Source organism: Coturnix japonica, chromosome 1 (assembly GCF_001577835.2).
Source record: "Coturnix japonica isolate 7356 chromosome 1, Coturnix japonica 2.1, whole genome shotgun sequence".
Taxonomy (NCBI): Eukaryota; Metazoa; Chordata; class Aves; order Galliformes; family Phasianidae; genus Coturnix; species Coturnix japonica.
This window is the reverse complement of record NC_029516.1, coordinates 164,287,676-164,305,201: the sequence shown is the minus strand read 5'-3', so window position 1 is coordinate 164,305,201 and position 17,526 is coordinate 164,287,676. Positions and strand designations below refer to the sequence as shown.

Sequence of the window (17,526 nt, the reverse complement as noted above, 5' to 3'; positions counted from 1 at the left end):
ATGTCTGCCTCAGAAACAATAAAGCTAGGATAATGGATAAGGAAGAAATGGTGTTATTCAAAACATGAAACAGTATTGACAAACTGAAAATTATTAAGCACTGAGAGGATATAAGAATTTCAAGATTTTTGAAGCCAATAATGTATCTCAATGCTAAATATCAACTATATTCTCTTATCAATAAATTGAATATTAAAAATATAACTTAAGATTTTTGTTCTTTAATTATTTTCTTTAGTATGAAAATGTTGAAAAACATTTGGAAGTAACTGCTGTTTAAAATAAAATCTGATAAGTTGGATAGCAAAAGACAGCCAAAAATCAATTAATTTTTCCTGAAAATTCAGATGTTTAGTCTACAATGACAGAAGTCTCTGTAGTATGATTAGTGCTTTATATATTCATATTTTTATTCCAGAAAAAAAAAAAAAACAAAAAGAAAAAAAAAAAAGATTAAATATATACATACATGTTTGAAAATTTACACATATTTATTTATTTATTTTCAGGTATTTAAGACAACTGAATCACCTACTTGCATTCCTGAGTCCCATAAAACCATGAAATAGCAAAAATTATCAGTGTATACTGGCTTCTGAAAAATGTTCTTAAACCTCACAGTTTCAGAGCTTTTATTAGTACTATGTTTAAGAAAATTGAAAATTTTATTTTTAACCATAAACCAAAGAATATTTTAATTTGAATATATATTTTAAAATATTTAAATGAAATTTTGGCGTCTTCAGTATATTCCTTTCATTGCTTTTGAAATATAGAGAGGAGGTATAGAGCACTGAAGATTTCCAGTTTATGGTCTGTCACTGGAGTTTAAATATAGTATTTCTAGGTGATCTGTCATAACATCTTGCATATCACATATCGCATCCCACTGCATTTTATTTAAGCAATCATTTAGTAAGCTTAATAATTTATACTTTGTTTAAGACTAGGCATTTTTTTTAAACACTTTGGTCTCTTCAGAATAGATCTATTTCTTCAGTTCTTCTGGTGTGGAGTGGATAATTTGTCTGGGAAGTAGGTTAGTCAGTTAAGCTAAAAACTGATGAACCAATTAATTTATTATGTCATTTTTGAGACTCTAAATAATCTGTACCAGAATTCCACACTCTATCTGTAATGCAGATAAGCAATTAACTTCATATTCTCATCTTTTAGAAACAAGACTTGCATGCTCTTAAGCTCCTCTATTGTCTTATTGCAAACAAGGAATGCAATATTTTTTTTATTTTTTTTTTATACTTCATAACAAAAGTATCTGTTTGGCCACAACCTTTCAGAATATTGGTCTCCATCCAAGATGTTCTCTTGGTTATAGGAGAAACATCTCTATTGATAGTGATTCTGGCACCTATGTAGCATTGCAGCATTTTCCTTCCTTTCTAGCAATCACAGAGTGTAATAAAATATTCTCTCTAATTGATTACTTCCAGTGAGAAAACAAAACTACTAGTCCTCATCAGTACACCCTAATCACCCTAATACCTGTTAATCTACACAGAATAACACCTACATCTTACTTAATTTTGCAATTGTTATTTAATTCTTGCTGTTTCTAAACTCTGGGTACATGAGTTCTTTGATGGTATACGTCCAAAATCATTTATATTCCAACAAGAAGGATTCCATACAATGCACTGTACTCATAAAATGAGACAAAACCCTGTTTCTCCTATACTTCATACTACACTTCAGGTGATAGGGCAAAGTGGCTACTTCCCTGCTCACTCAAATCTTTAGGCTTGTGCTCGAATTTGGATGAGTATTTTGTGCCTAAGTGACTAAGGATTTTGGAGTAAGCCTGAATTAATTCAAATTCTGCAGTCTCCTGTTGCATAGTGAGCATTTGAATCTTCCATATGATGAATGCTACATTTACAGCCTTTTGCTTTTCTGAAGGTTAAACTTCCCTCTCCACACTATGAAAGAACAAGACATATATACATATTCTATGCATCTATCCAGTTTTTCTTGTTCAGAAATATAAATTCATATGAGGATACAAATGTATACCAAAATTAGAAAAGACAATGAAGGATAATGAAATGTCAGATTTTCATATATACTATTTATTAGTAGAAACTGATTGCTGTCACTAGTTTTACAAATGACTTTTCTTAGAAACTATTTGTTTTAAAGGGTAAAGCCATGTCTCAGTTTTCTGTGATATGAGCTGACGAGGATTTTTGTTTACTTTTCTGTGTATAAGCAGAATTCATTCATTCTTAATTCCCTTTATCTGCTCTATGGGAACCATTAAGCCACAGGCTGAACTAGTGATTGGACACTTGGTGAAGGAGTGTAGTCAGTCCTGGGAGCACTGGTGAAAGCCTGTGTGATCCAGAGGGTCACACAGAGGGTCACCCCTAACATCATTTAAGGGCTGGCAGCTGCAAGGGAAGCATCTCTACTTGGAGATTGCCTCCTTTGAAGTGTTTGGTGAGCCCTGATCCTTGAAAGGGGGTAAGCAATTTCTTCTTTATTATTGGATTATGACTTCTACCTTTCTTGTGTGGTCTGACACTGATTTGAAGCAGTTATATCCACTATCATCTGCCCTCAGACCTGCGCATTAGGCTTCAGACCAAAATATGTCTGTTAAGAATGCCATTTTAACTCTTACCTTAAATGATACTATTTCACTGATAAATTAAAAATATTCCTTTTGTATATATGTATATTTTAACTATTGCTTTTTAATATGTCATCTGAAGTAATATGGTTTAAATCTCTTCGAAACAAAGACAATTGTGTAAACTGTAACTTTACAAAAGCTATAAAACATCAGCTTCTTTAGGCTTTTGAACCAACAGTACTTCTGTTTCCACAGAAAGTGTCGATTATGGACCAGTATTTGTACAAGAGCCAGATGATGTGATTTTTCCCACTGATTCTGAAGAGAAGAAAGTGTCTCTGAATTGTCAAGCTCATGGAAATCCTACCCCCACATACAGGTACATGTTATAGAATTTCTTTGTAATTTTAAGAATATTTACTACTGGTGCCTGTTTACAGGTGAGTGTAGTACGCTGCGCTGCACACACTTTGTCCACTTACTACATCTGATGCTTCTCATATTTTTACAAATAACAAGTGATGTAGGGAGAATTGGGAGAACAAGGTTAATTATTCTTTTGTGGACAACATTTACCTTTTCATATAGAGTCTATCTTCACCTACAGAGTGAGAATAAGGACTTGATTGCTGTCTTTTGTCTTATGTAGAAATCATCAGTTCTGTGTTTTAACTATTCAAATCATTTCACTGGTGGATTCTTCAGCATTCAGGATGAATTCCCCATAGACCTATTTGAATCACAAAACTTGGATGTCATTGGCATTCAAAGACAGTACCACCTTTAGATATCCACAGTGCAATAGTAAGGATTCTGTCTCACTGCAACTGATGTGATTCATTAAGCTGATATCATGTATGGTACAACATTCTCACACAAAACAGATGTGGTTAATATAGGGCATGCAATTAGGAATGATCCAGAAGTTCTTCAGACTGGAACTGCCTGCTTTCATAGGTGTAAGATGAGAGTCAATTTTGTATTCATTACTATTGATATTTCCTGTGTTATTTCTAATACATAATATTTTTCTTGATTTATTTTTTTTAATAAAAATCATAACTGAAGTCTTTTAAACAGCTGTTGGGCAAATAAATATAGCATGCACCCATGAGAAAAAGGCACAAATTCTGGAGAAAAGAGGGATGCCCTGTTCTCAGCCCACTCAGACAAACTCATTAATACTAGAATGGTTTGGGTTGGAAGGTGCCTTCAAAGAACATCTAGTCCAGCCCCACAACTTTGCTATGGGTAAGGACAATTATTGTGAAAATTCAAACTTTTGAAAATATATACCATATCCTTTCTATCTCATTACAACTATTTTTATGTATTCCCAGAAGAATTAGATCAACAAGTACTTCAAGCATATCCATTTCTTCAGCTCTCCAGAGATTCACTCATATTAGCAGTCTCAGAACCAGGCTGTCCTGACTGTTGTTCATTCAAAGAAGGCTTTGACAATAAGTGCTTACTTCTAGCATCGTTATTTAACTTCTTTCTGTTGATGCTGCTTGTATGTACAGAGTATGCAATCTACATTGCCACTGAGTTCAAGGTGGAAGAAAAAAAAGATATGAATGGATGTGTGGGGATTTTACTGTTCTCCAGAATGGGTGCAGAAGGGATTTAAACACTGAAATGGTGATGGGTAGACAAAACCTTTCTGTATATCACTGTGCAATTTTTTCTATGTGAAATATAATAGAGATGAAAATTTTCTATATCCTTGTCCTACTATCTACATGCACTGGACAATAGAGAACCATGAGACCAGGCTGCTCAGAGCCACATCCAAGCTGGCCTTGAATGCATCCAGGTACAGGGCATCTACAACCTCCTTGGGCAACCTGTTCCTGTGCATCACTGCTCTCTGAGTGAAAAACCTTCTCCCACTATCTAACCTAAACCTCCCCGTCTAAGTTTAAGGCCATTTGCCCCTTGTCCTATCACTATCCACCTGCATAGATGGAGGTACCCTCCTCCTGTTTATATACACCTTTCATATACTGGAAGGCCACAATGAGATCTCCCCAGAACCTTCTCTTCTCCAAACTAAACAATCCCAGTTCCCTCAACCTTTTTTCATAGGAGAGGTGCTCCCAGCCCTCTGTTCACTTTCGTAGTTCTCTACTGGACCCATTCTGGGAGCTCCACGTCCTTCCTGTAGTGGGGGGCCTCAGGCCTGGATGCAGGCCCAGATGGGGCCTCACAAGAGCTGAGTAAAGAGTGACGGTGCTGTCAAACAACCCAGTTGTCCCAGAACAATGTGTGGGAGAGAGATACAGCCATGGGTGCCGTGGAGTCTTCTCACAATTTACTGCTGCATCACACAGCTTATATACCAGCATGGCTTCCATGCATGTGCGTCCCATACACCTGCTACACAACCCCACCCATACACAACCCTTCCCACTCCCAGAGTTCTCCCTTGCATAAATCATGGCATCACGGGGCATCCGGCAAAGCGCTTTGTATCCCCATTCCATGGTTCTGCTTCAGCTGCTTCAGCTGTTGTTATCTTAGCAGTTCTTTACTCAGGCCCATCCCCTGGTTGACCTTATTCCCCAACAAAGGAGGACAATCACCTTCCTCTCCCTGCAGGCCACTCCTTTTTTAATGCAGCCCAGAACACTGTTGGCCTTCCGGGCTGCAAGTGCACACTGCTGGTTCATGTCTAGTTTCTTGTCTACCAGGACCCTAAATCCTTTTCTAAAGGGCTGCTCTCATGGGATTCTTCTCTCTGTTTGTATAAATGGCTGGGATTGCCACAGCCTGAGTGTAGTACCTTGTACTTAGCTTTGAACCTCATTATTTTCTCATGGGCCTACTTCTCCAGCCTATGTCCCTCCCTATGGATGGCTTCCCATCTGAGTAACTGATGTGTGGTGTTTGTAACCTATTAATTTTTATTTATTTATTTATTCATTTTAGGCTATGGATTCTTTATAAATAACTTGTTTCTTTTTGGATAAGCTCTACTCAGAAACTAAAATTTTACATCATGTTTTGTTTTGTTTTGTTTTGTTTTGTTTTGTTTTAACCAGCTGGTAGAAGGTTATTCCATACCACATGACATCATGCAACAAGCTGTAAAGCTATGGGGACTCAGACAGGGGGAGGAGGTGGTGGCTGTTGCAGGAGGATTAGCTGGGCATTGGTCAGTGGATGGTGAGATGTTCCATTGCTGGAGGAGTGTGGGTGGGAAAACAGTTGTACTATTCACAGGAGGGGAGTAATTGTACCTTGGATGCATATATATTGTAATCACATTTTATTCTTGCTTTTCTTTTCTTTCTTAGTAAATAGTTTTTATCTTAATCCAGGAGTTCTCTTTTGTTTCCAGTTTTCTTCCTCATCCTACCGTAGGGGGAAGTGACCAAACATCTGTATGTTTGGTCGTCCCCCCCCCCCTCCCCTTGAGTTCCAGTACTTAGGTAAGAACTCCCTGAGATAAACTTACCTGATTTGCTCAGCATTTATGCTAATCATACTTCATTATCATAAATCAGAATCCACATAGTGAGGAGCAAATCTGACTTTCCATGAAAAATATGGACATTCACTATATTCCTATAAACTTTCATAGAGCATTGATGAGAATGAGTACGTACAGAATTCTCCAAGATGCCACTTCACTACACCTGTATCTCTCATGAAGTACTGCATTTCCTACAGTTGCGTTGAGTAGCCTGCTGAGACCTGCATTGCCACAAGATCACTTTGCTCTCAGTGGAATGTGGGAGAGAAAAGTGAGAACACAGTTTAATAGGTAAAAAACAAAACATAGGTAAAACAAAGGAAAATAAGAAGTTAATTCATTACTTCCCAAAATCATGCAGATGTTCACCATTTCCAAAAATGCAGGGTTCAATTATGTGCAAGGGTTGCTTGGGAAGGCAATAACTCTGAAGATTTCCCTACACCATTTCCTCCTCCTTTCCCCCCGATTTCACTATTGAGCACAAAATCATATTATACAAAATATCTCTCTAGTCAGTTTAGGTCAGCTACCCTAGCTGGGTCCCCTGACAACTTCTTATCTACTTACAGCACGGCAGAATAAGAAGCACAGATGTCCTGGATCCTGCTTAAGGGTTGCTCAGCAGCAACTAGTGTATTATTGAAACTATTTCCAGATGAGGGAAAAAAAATACAGCACTCTACAAGATGCTATGAAAAAAAAAACTATCTATCTCAGACAAACCTGCATGCTATTTTATTTTTGTTGGAGATTTTTCATCAGTAACATTTCCTGATACACAAAGGCAGTTGAAAAAAATAAAAATCTCTATTAAACCAAATTAGAATGTTTTGAAGTATTTTGTCGCTTGTCCTCAAGAAAGAAAGAAAAAAAAAAAAAAAAGGAAGAAAAAAAAAAAGTAATATTTTCCTCATAAAGTCATTGTCTTTTAAGTGTTATTTATTGTGTTTCTCTCCTCCTATTGGTCAAGCTTCCTAGAAGAAAATACATACAATTTAGGGTTGCTTTTCCTCTAATGTTCTTGGATTGTATGATTGGAATACTTCATTAGAATGGCCTTGGAACATATAGCCAGGTAGATATGAAGCTCATAAGAAATGAGGTCTCTGAGTATGAACAAAGTGAAGTGAGCTACTTTAAGTGAACTATTTTCTTTTACGTCCCAACTGCAAATACCAAAACATGTCACTTTGACTTTTTCCTTATCTGAATGTCCATCAGGATCAAATAACTTTTGACTTTTATTGCATTCATATATGTAAATTAATTTTCATTAATGTTTCATTCAAAATCTTAAATATATAATAAGTCATTCAAGATGAGAATTTGACTTTTTAGCTCTGTTACATAAGAATCTTAAAAAAAAAAATTGTAAATCCTGCAGACCTTTCCTTAATATCCTGTACAGTATATTGTCTTCCACTTCTTATACTGAATGAGGCAGGCCTCTTCTGTGATCAAAAATTCAATCATGATAAAATGGACAAATTATAGTTTTATAGTCTATCTTAATCCTGTTTGTTCTGACTTTTTGATTGAGAAAAATTCAGGGTTACTTTAGCTGAGTTCTGCTGCCAGTACATCATTCACCACAAATGTTTACAGGATAGGGTGAACTGATAATCATTCAGCTTCTTTACAGTTGCCTCTGGAGCCCAGACTTTGCTATGTTCTGCCGTCTACTCTGAATTTTGGCAGAGTGTGAAAGTGCTTGGAAGTTTCCTGAGTAAGCTTTCAAATTTCAGAGTGATTGTGAACTAGTAATGGAGGAAAATATCTGTGCCTCATAATAGTGATTCCATGTGACCCCTTTCATAGAGATTTGTGATACCTGCTGCTCTGCTTATATCTTCTTTGAAACATCAGAATCATTCTTTTAACAATTTAATTTTATTAACAGTTTAACATGAAAGCTGATTTAAAAAATCATCTTGTATGAATTATTATTCTTTGAGATAATGCATACTCCCCAGAGATTATTCCTGAGCACTGAAGTCTATTGATAAGCCTCCCAAAATATTTTCTCTTATCTAGTGAGCTATTTGAGGCTTTGTTGTTTCAGTCTTCATAGGCGAATGAGAAGAATGAGGTTTTTCACCAGAGAATATGCATTCTCCTTACTCCCTCAAAACAACAGCTTATGGGTATAAGGCTTTAATGATAAAATGTGAACTGAAACTTCATTTATTATTTACATATTATATCTATAGCCATATTCTTGACTTCTTGACATCTTCAGGATGCATCTGCTACAGATTCAAATAGTTTTATAATACCAAAACAAAACATCAAGCCCTCTACAAGTTTTCAGCCTGTACAGTCCTCATCCAGAGTTTTACCAAACCACTGGGGTACTGAATAGACATTCTTTGAGTAGCATCCACCCCTAGGGATAGCCAATGCTCTTGGGTTCTGTATGCAATTCTTTTTGTCTTCTTTTGGTCCTAAAACGTTCAAGTAGTTTTTCTTTCTTTTCCTAAGATGGCTTCGAAACGGAACTGAAATTGACATTGAAAGTGATTATCGCTACGGCCTAATAGATGGAAGTTTGATCATCAGTAACCCTAATGAGATGAAGGATTCTGGACAGTATCAGTGTCTAACTACCAACATTTTTGGTAGCATATTAAGCAGGGAAGCTGTTCTTCAGTTTGCATGTGAGTAACAATCTTTTTTTCATTTTTTAGCCTAGGTAAATCTTTGCAGTGTTTGATAAAGTAACTAATTTCAATGCATTAACAGTTACAGTATCTGCTGATGTTGCTGGGTTATAATCTCAGAAATGAGGCAACCTGGTGGACAACAGGTTGAGCCATGAGCCAACAGTGTGCCATTGTGGCCTAGAAAACCGGTGGTATCCTGGGATGTATTAACATGGATGTGGCCAGCTGGTCAAGGGAGGTGATCCTCGCCCTCTAATCTGCCCTGATGAGGCCACATTTAGACTACTGTGTCCAGTTCTGGACTCCTCAGTTCAAAGAAATACAGAGTTTGTGTAGAAGGAGCCCAGGGGAGTGCCATAAAGATGATAAAAGTCCTAGAACAGGTCCCATGTCAGGAAAGGCTGAGTAACCTAAGTCTGTTCAGCTCAGGGAAAAGAAGACTGATTGGGATCTGATAGATGTTTAGAAATATCTACAGAGAAGTGGGAGTGAAATGGATGAGGCCAGGCTCTTCTTGATGATGTGTAGCAATAGGATTGATAATAACAGAAACAAAGATAGAGTTTATTAAACAGAAAGCAAATCAGAATTCTTGATCACAAGATTTAAAGTCACGTTTCCAAAGTTTATTCATTGTAAGATGTTCAAAAGGTAAATTATCCATTTGCTTTAGTTTGAAATGTTATTTATATTTCACAGTCTCAATGAAGAGTTCGTATTAAAAGTATATCGTTTTCTTAACAATATTCTAATAAACTCATTCAAGAGCATTAGAAGAGTAATTACTGAATTCTGTGATACTTTTTTATATCGATCAATTTAGCGTTGTTGGATGTGAATAGTTCTATATATACGTACAATTTTAAATATTCTGCATACAATGGAAACAAAAGGGAAAACAAGTTGTGCTATCTGCATTAAGAAAAACTGCATATATGAAGTAAAGAATATCAGCCAAATAATAAAGCAACCATAGCAATGTTTCAGTTGCTGCAAGCAGAAACTTAGATTTGTTGATTACCTAGTAGTTTCCAAGATGTGCATAACAGTGAAAATATTTTGAAGATATGAAACAAAAACAGAGTCTAAAAATTTTATGAAGTAAAACTTGTACACTAAGCACCTATATATTGGTAGATTATTTCTATTTGATCTCTATCTGCCCTGGTTTCTTTTGTTAGAAATCTGTGTAACCTAAAGGGAGAATCGAAAAATTAAATGTTAACTTATCAACAGTGATTGCTTTATGTATCTTTTATGTATCTTTACCTCAGCTAGAAAGGAAGTGTGTTTCATAAGTGACAAATAATAATAATAATAATAATAATCTTTCAATGGGCTAAATCCATATGATATCTGCCCAACTGTTTTTTCTGGTTTTTTTTTTGTTTGTTTGTTTGTTTGTTTGTTGTGTGTGTGTGTGTGTGTGTGCCAGGTTGCCCAGCTTCTCTTCTTTTTGGAACAATGCATTGCAACTTTGATTAGATCAGAGGGCTTACTTTGTCCTTACCTTCGTTACATGTACAATCTCTGTGTTTCTCTAGATCACAAAACAATACTGATTTTCTCCATCTGTGGATTATACAACCAATTACTACAAACTTTTCGAAATCTACCATCAAAGTTTCAGTTACAAAAATACACTGAGGAGGGTTAGTGAGAAGTAAGGTTTAGGGGAAAGATTTTCATCTGTCATTTATGGAACTCCTTACTGAAATTTTATTATCCTGCTTGTCATTGCTGTTTTGCATTTATTTATTTTTTAACTGGGTCTAGTTCTTATTTAATCCACAAAGAAAGGTACTGATTTGATAAAATTAGTGCACCCCTTTTTTTTTTTTTTTTTTTTTTTTGTGAGTTACAGTGACTGTTCAGTGTTGTACAGAATAAGTTAACCATCCTGTGGGCATACAAATAAAGAGATTTCTGGCGAGATAGCTTATGGACTACACATTTCATCATGGTACACTTCTGGCAGTTAACTAACTTCCTAAGAAATAAGCTTAATGACCCATGTTTTCTTGCCTGACATCATGTGCCCTGGGCATCTTTTTGGATTTACTCCATGATTCCCTACTACAAGTTAACTTGTAAAGAGTTAATTTAATAACAGCCTTCTAGAAATGAGAAAATAGTTGATTTAAGCCACCTTCCATTCATTTCTTGAAGAATAGCACAGAATAATAAATGTCATGCCTTTAAAATACAGAAACTCACTGCAGTTTTACCCATTAAGAAAGGTATTTACAATTTCATCATTTTGGCTTTGATGAAAAATTGCATTTGACCTTGCTTTATAGAGGCGAGTCCTTCCAATCCTGAAAGCAAGTCTAGAGATACAGTAAAATCAAAACATGAGATGTCAGCTTAAATAGGGAAGAGCATCCAGTCTTTCTGAAAGAAATAGTGAAATGAATGAATATTACATATTTTTTGTCCAAATTTCCCAACAGACCAATTGGTATCTGGTATTGCCAGATAGAAAACCTCCTTCAGGAGAAATCAAATACATTCAAGAATGATGTCTGCTGAAAGCTTCAGGATTAAACCCAAAACTTTATCTTCTGCTACTCTCCTTCCACACATTAGTTCCTAATGGGATTCCATGTTTGTTTAAAGGATTCCTGGCACTAGGACCAAATCATATAGAAAAGCCCACATCCATGATTTTAAAGCCTTCTATTTTCCAAGACGCATAGTACTTCTAAACTGTCTTCTGGGAATTATAATGTACATTTGAAAGGAAAACAGAGGTTAAACCAGATGTTTCATACAAAAGATTACAGTGATAGAAAGATAAAGGGAAAATGCTCACAGACATAGAAAGTTCACAGTAAACTCCACAAAGGAGCAATCTCCAGAAAAAGAGATTCTGCTTTAGTGGTAGTCAGCCCTTAAATGAGATATGGGAGAGGTGGAGCCAAGCTCCACTCCTTCTGGTAGCACAGATGAATTGCCTTCACCTGTGCTCCTGCAGTTGACTCATTGCTTGCCTTGGGTGGCTAATCAGAGGTTCAGTCTATGATCAACGATTTCCCATACAGATCCCTAATCACTTTAGTTAACGCCCATAAAATAGGACAAAATTTGCATTGGAGAGGGCTCATACCACATGTACAGTCTTACCACAATATGCTGTGGGCAATTAAACACAATGAAACTGTCCATGATGAAATTCCAGCACATGAGTGTAATTCTTGTTATGCTTCACAGCTAGTATAAACAAAGATCAAATGTCTTGATTAAAGGATTTATTCAAAACTCCTTAGCATACTGAAGAAATGACATATACTGAAATTTTAATATATGAATCAGCCATGTCGTAGATATGTGAAAAACAATTTTATGTCATCTTATGACTTTTGTTATGTGAAGAAAATTATGGAAAAAGAAAAAGTGCTATAAAAACATTAAACAAATCTACTAATATGTTTTGTTTTATAATTTGTCTAATTCTCACTCTGAATCTTGATGTTGTAGAGTAGTGGGAAAAGACATTTTAAGATAAGAGATTTAGTTTGAAGAATCCCAGGTAGACATTAAGTCATGCTGTAGGGTGGAAATCAAAAACATAAGAAGGCTATGCTAACTTGCATTGTTTTCCAGAGATACGCTATTAAATGAAATATTAGGTTACCCCCATCCTCTGTAGTGAAGGTGGTAACTACGTATCTCCTTGATAACAGATAGCTCTTTCCTTCACTACATCTGTTTGATTTTCTGTGGTGAAATCACACACTTCTTCATTTCAGGGCATTTTGTCGAAGCTGAGAGTCAAATTCCAGAGCAAATCTAAAGCAACAACTCAGAAGTTTTCATTCTTTTTCAGGTTAGTATCAGAATGAAGGCAACTTGAAAAGATGAGGTCAGGTGCTTAATTATGGGTTATACATCAATATAGTGCAAATTTGATTCTCTTCGTAATAGATTACTAGCTTCAGAAAAGGGTATCAATTCTGGTTGTACTCCATTGAGCAACATTTACTGTCTAATTCCATTTGAGTAGCTCACAGGCATAAAATCATTGATCCTGGTATCCATCAAACACCAAAAAGTTATTATTTCAAATGGAAATGAGATTTATTCATCCTGTCAGGTTCGTTTATTGCTACATAAGTTTTGATGCCAGAAAAGTATTCTGAGGTTTAAGATCTTCTTAAAGTCTCACAATATGCTTTAAACAATACATTTTATACTTTGTGTTCTGTGGAAGTATTAACAGGAATCAGTCATGTAGGGAAACACAATTTGAAATGTAATTACAGCAATCATACAAAGATGCATAGTACATCTACTGACTTCTAATTTTAGCATCATGTGTTTCTCTGCATGAATGGAAGGCTCATTTTTAACCTGCCTATAACCTACTTACCTATCTTTCACAATCTAATCTGTCACACAAATGAACTATTATTCTTGGCATTTTAACATGAATGAAAATTAAGAGTAGCATTATTAAATAGAAGAAATTTTGAAAGGCTGAAGGAGAATTCTGTGCTAAGTCTTTTTGCAAGTTTTAACTTGCATTGACTTTTGGTGATTATCATATCATCTCTCTACTTAACAATCTTACAGGTGTTGCAAATTGCGGTGACCAGTTCTCTCCATTCTTTCAAATTAAAGGTTTAATTTGACTTACATTTCTTGCATGTCTTTGTAATGCTACTAGAGCAATCCTGCTTGCAGCATGCTCCTAATTTTCCTGACATAGATGTATTGTCATTTTCTTGGGAAATGGAACAGGACACTGATCTGCCAAGAAATATACTTTTCTGACAGAGTATTCTGTTACCCTTTTGTTCACAAACTCATGTGTGCAGATTTTAGTAAGAGGACAAGAAAGATAGCATGACAACACTGAGAAGGAAGAAAAAAGAAGAGGATGGGGCATTTATTCTGACATGCTCAGGAGTGGCATTGAATATAAAATCAATTAAGTCACTTTTGATAAGCTGTCTGGAATTCAGTGAAATGAGCTAAGTCTTACTTAAGTTATTAATGTTTCAGGAGAGGTACTGTTTAAGAAAAGCCTGCAATGAATAAAAATTGATTAGTTAGGAAATACAAAACAAAAAACAAAACAAAAAAACAAAACAAAAACATGTAACCTGATACATAAAAATGTATCTGGAAGGCTGAGAAACACAGAGATAAACTGAGATTTTCCAGATGTCAAACTGAATTACACTGACAAGGAAATTAAAAGAAATACAAACATGCTCTTTAGAAGGTTTAATAAAAAATGAATAGGAAAATAACAACTTTTGGGGTTCCTTAAGAACAGTATAACTTATGTGGCTGATTCTACACAAGCCACGAGATTCCTGAAATGGAAAGTTACGTCTTTAAGTCTGGAGATGGGAAAAGTCAGGAATGGCAAAAAATCCACTGATCTAAAATAGTAAAATACAGGTTCCTACAACATCCATGAAGTCTATTAACATAAAATATGAAATACATATAAAATTAAGTTAGTCAAATTATCTGTTACTACGAAGGTGGAAATTATTTTCAACACAGTTGTTACATTCTCAAATGAAGTTACTGTACACTTTCTTTTTACTCTTTCTCATTTAACATGGTAACATCACAGCCATTTTGCATATCACTTCTTATAATTACTGTTGTTACAAATCATGAACAAAATCAAATCAAGCACTTAGCATAGATTATTTCCAGTTATAACAATAACATCAGAAGTATCCTCTGATGACCATCATAATTGTGATGATTGTCAAGTCTCCAAACATGATAGTCTTAAACTACTGAACTTGGGTAAATGCAAACCAGGAAACAGAAGTTCCTTATTTCCTCTACTCTGATTTAAAAAAAAAAAAAAAAAGGAACTATCAAAATTTGATTTCATCCAACATGCTGCATATATAAAAGGGGGGGAATTCTGTCTATAAAACATATTAGAACCTTCCTCCATATGCAAACACACACAACTAAGCAATTAAAGAAAACTTTAATTAGGTTTCAGCTCTATGTTTCACCAAGCATGTAAAAATGTAAAAATGCCCTCAGGATCCTATAAATATGTAAATCATGAGCCCACCCACCTACCCATACTTCATACACCATACTAATTAAAAGACAATGCATAAAAGACTGAAACTTATAACAGTGTTTAACTACACATTAAATATTACACTGAATTTTATTAGAGTTCCAAGGTCAGTCATCCTAAATTTAACAGATGGGGCAATTACAGTTTTCTATGGCTTCTGAATTTACATGAGTTCTACAATCTTATCCAGTAGAAGTTATCCCTACATACGGCAGGGTAATTGGTTTAAAGCATGGGTGTCCAACTTTTTGGCTTTTCTGGGACTCACTGAATGAAGAGGAATTGTCTAGGGCTACATCTATGAAGGCTGCTCTGAAAGTAATGCATCCTATTTATTTCCATGGAAACACTCTTTCACAAAGCAAATTCTCAGCTACAAAACACTCTTTTCATCACAGACACCTCCATTAGCCAAGCATTTTCACCACTGATGAACAAGAGCCTGTGTGCTGCACTTATCTGCACCATCCTACTGACTACTTTGCCACTGCTGAAACGCACCACCCACCACCTCAGTGTGCTCACATTCACTGGCTTATCTCCATAAATGTTCAGCAAGCATAGATGAATGTCAGAGAGTGCAATATTTTCTGCATGGAGGAATTCAATTCCGCACCTTTGCTTCATACAGTCTTCCATATCAGGCATTATTTGTCAGACAGTCCCTGTCACATGACAAGAAAATGGAATGGAATACTGCTAGAAGGTTCAATCTCTACTGCCATACTTCCAAGTACCTGTTGCATGCCCAGGGTCAGACCAGGGCCATCTGTGAGACAGAGCCACTGCCATGATGGTGCAAGGTGGAGGTGGGCCATATTATGAACTGTGCTGGGCCACACGTGGCCTGCAGATTGTGCAGTGGACATGTCTGGTTTAAGGTATTTTCCAGTCTAAACTCTTCTATGATTCTACAGTTCATTCTATGATTCTATGGCATAGATTTTTTACATAATGACTTTATTATTATTATTATTATTATTATTATTATTATTATTATTATTATTATTATTATTATTTAACATGATACCCCCTAGACTGTTTTTGGTCACAGAAAAAGTTCTGCTTACTTGCTGAGCAGTTTTCTGTTCTCTGTCATTGAGTACATAGCCCTGCCCTTCATTAATTCAGACTATTTAAAACATATTCTAAAGACAAAATTAATTTCCTCAGAAACTTTTCCTAGTGCTCATTATTACTGCATCCAAGTGCTTCATGAACATTAATACATTTATTTTTACAACACCTGTGTGAAGTGAGTAGTTACTATCTCTTGTTTATAAATGGAAAGCTAAAACATGAGAGATTATTACAAAATATCCAGTACTTTGAAGAGCTCTGTGTGAACTCACCAGGAGCTGCTTTTCCAAAGCATTTAGCAGAGCCAGAACTGATCACTTTCCTGTTAATCACTCCAACAAATCTTTTTCTCAGTCTTTGTTTCAGTCATATCTCAGTCCTCTCTCTGGTTTCTGATCCCTATCCTACTACTGATTAAGCCTCTAATCTCATTTGTGGTTTCCTTACTTAATGAAAGCATCTATTTGACTAAGAAGGATAGTAATGTCTTTCTATCTCTCTTTTAGTCTCCTTGTGTTCTCATTGCTTCATCACTGCATTTCTCTGACTCATAGTTCCCACTTCCAGGCTCCTAAACTGTCTTTTCCTGTCCTTATTCAACACATCCTATCAATTTTTCAATATACGTTCTTCTATAGCCCTGAGAGAGTAAGTTATTTATGAATACTTATTCTACTAAAACTGGAGCTAACTGAAAAAAAGATATTCTGATGAAAATTATTGGCCCTCTTTATCATGGTATTTGCTACCCATCATGCTTATACTGATGACTGAATTTCTTTAAAGTACAAATGTTCCATTGACAGAAAAGATATATTGTATAACAAAATTATATTAATCTTTAGATTAAGTCACCTAAATTATTGTTCCATTAACTCTCATAAGCAAACTGGGTCAGGGCTGAATGGCAGACTGTTACAATATGTTGAGTAGGATGTTCTATTGGTAATTCAGTAACTGGCACTTTTTCTTCAAAATTATTAAATCATTGCAGAACACATTGTAATGAAACAGGGGCTCCTTAGAAAATTTCTCCTTGGAAAATGATTTCCACTTAAATACTTGCCATTTGTTAGAATTTTCTCTACTATGAGACCTCAATCATTCTCATTATTTATTTAATATAATAGCTATTTACTGTGACTCATGATTTGGATAGTAACAACTACATTTTGAGATTTTAAGACAGTGTTTATTCAGCCGTATCCTCAGAATTCTCTTGCCATTTTTCTGTGCTATTGCCATCTTTGTTGCTTGTCCTCGCCTACTGTTTTCCTTTATGGTATACAAATGAAAGATTGTTGTTTCATCCAAAATGGAGCATGGGAAATATGGAAAGTCCTGGTTTATGATCATCAATAGCTATGACAATTTGCCTAATTCTCCCCTGTTTGAGTTTAAAACTATTGCCCTTGTCATGTCAATATCAAACCCCATAAAAAGTCAGTCCCACTCCTGCTTACAAGCTCCCCTCAAGTAGTACAATGAGGTCTCCCTGGAACTTTCTTTAGGCTTCTCTTCTCTAAGCTGAACAAAACCAGCTATTTCATCCTTTCTTCATAAGTGAGGTGCTCCACCCCTAGGATCATCTTCATTGACTGCCTCTGAACCTGCTCCAGATGCTCAACATCTTTCT

At 35.6% G+C, this 17,526-nt stretch overlaps 1 protein-coding gene across 7 annotated transcripts in view; it reads left to right on the top strand.

Moving 5' to 3' along the window:
- CNTN5 (contactin 5) overlaps positions 1 to 17,526 on the top strand; it is a 544,426-nt gene that overhangs the window by 342,831 nt on the left and 184,069 nt on the right. For 6 of the 7 annotated variants that reach the window (XR_004305984.1, XM_032442190.1, XM_032442192.1 and 3 more), the window contains 2 exons: positions 2,849 to 2,972; positions 8,559 to 8,734. Coding sequence is in view for 6 of the 7 variants with exons in the window: in XM_032442190.1 (XP_032298081.1) it covers positions 2,849 to 2,972; positions 8,559 to 8,734 (300 nt within the window). In the remaining variant the exon portion in view is untranslated. The remainder of the gene's footprint in view (positions 1 to 2,848; positions 2,973 to 8,558; positions 8,735 to 17,526) is intronic. The other variant, XM_032442193.1, reaches the window with a different exon arrangement.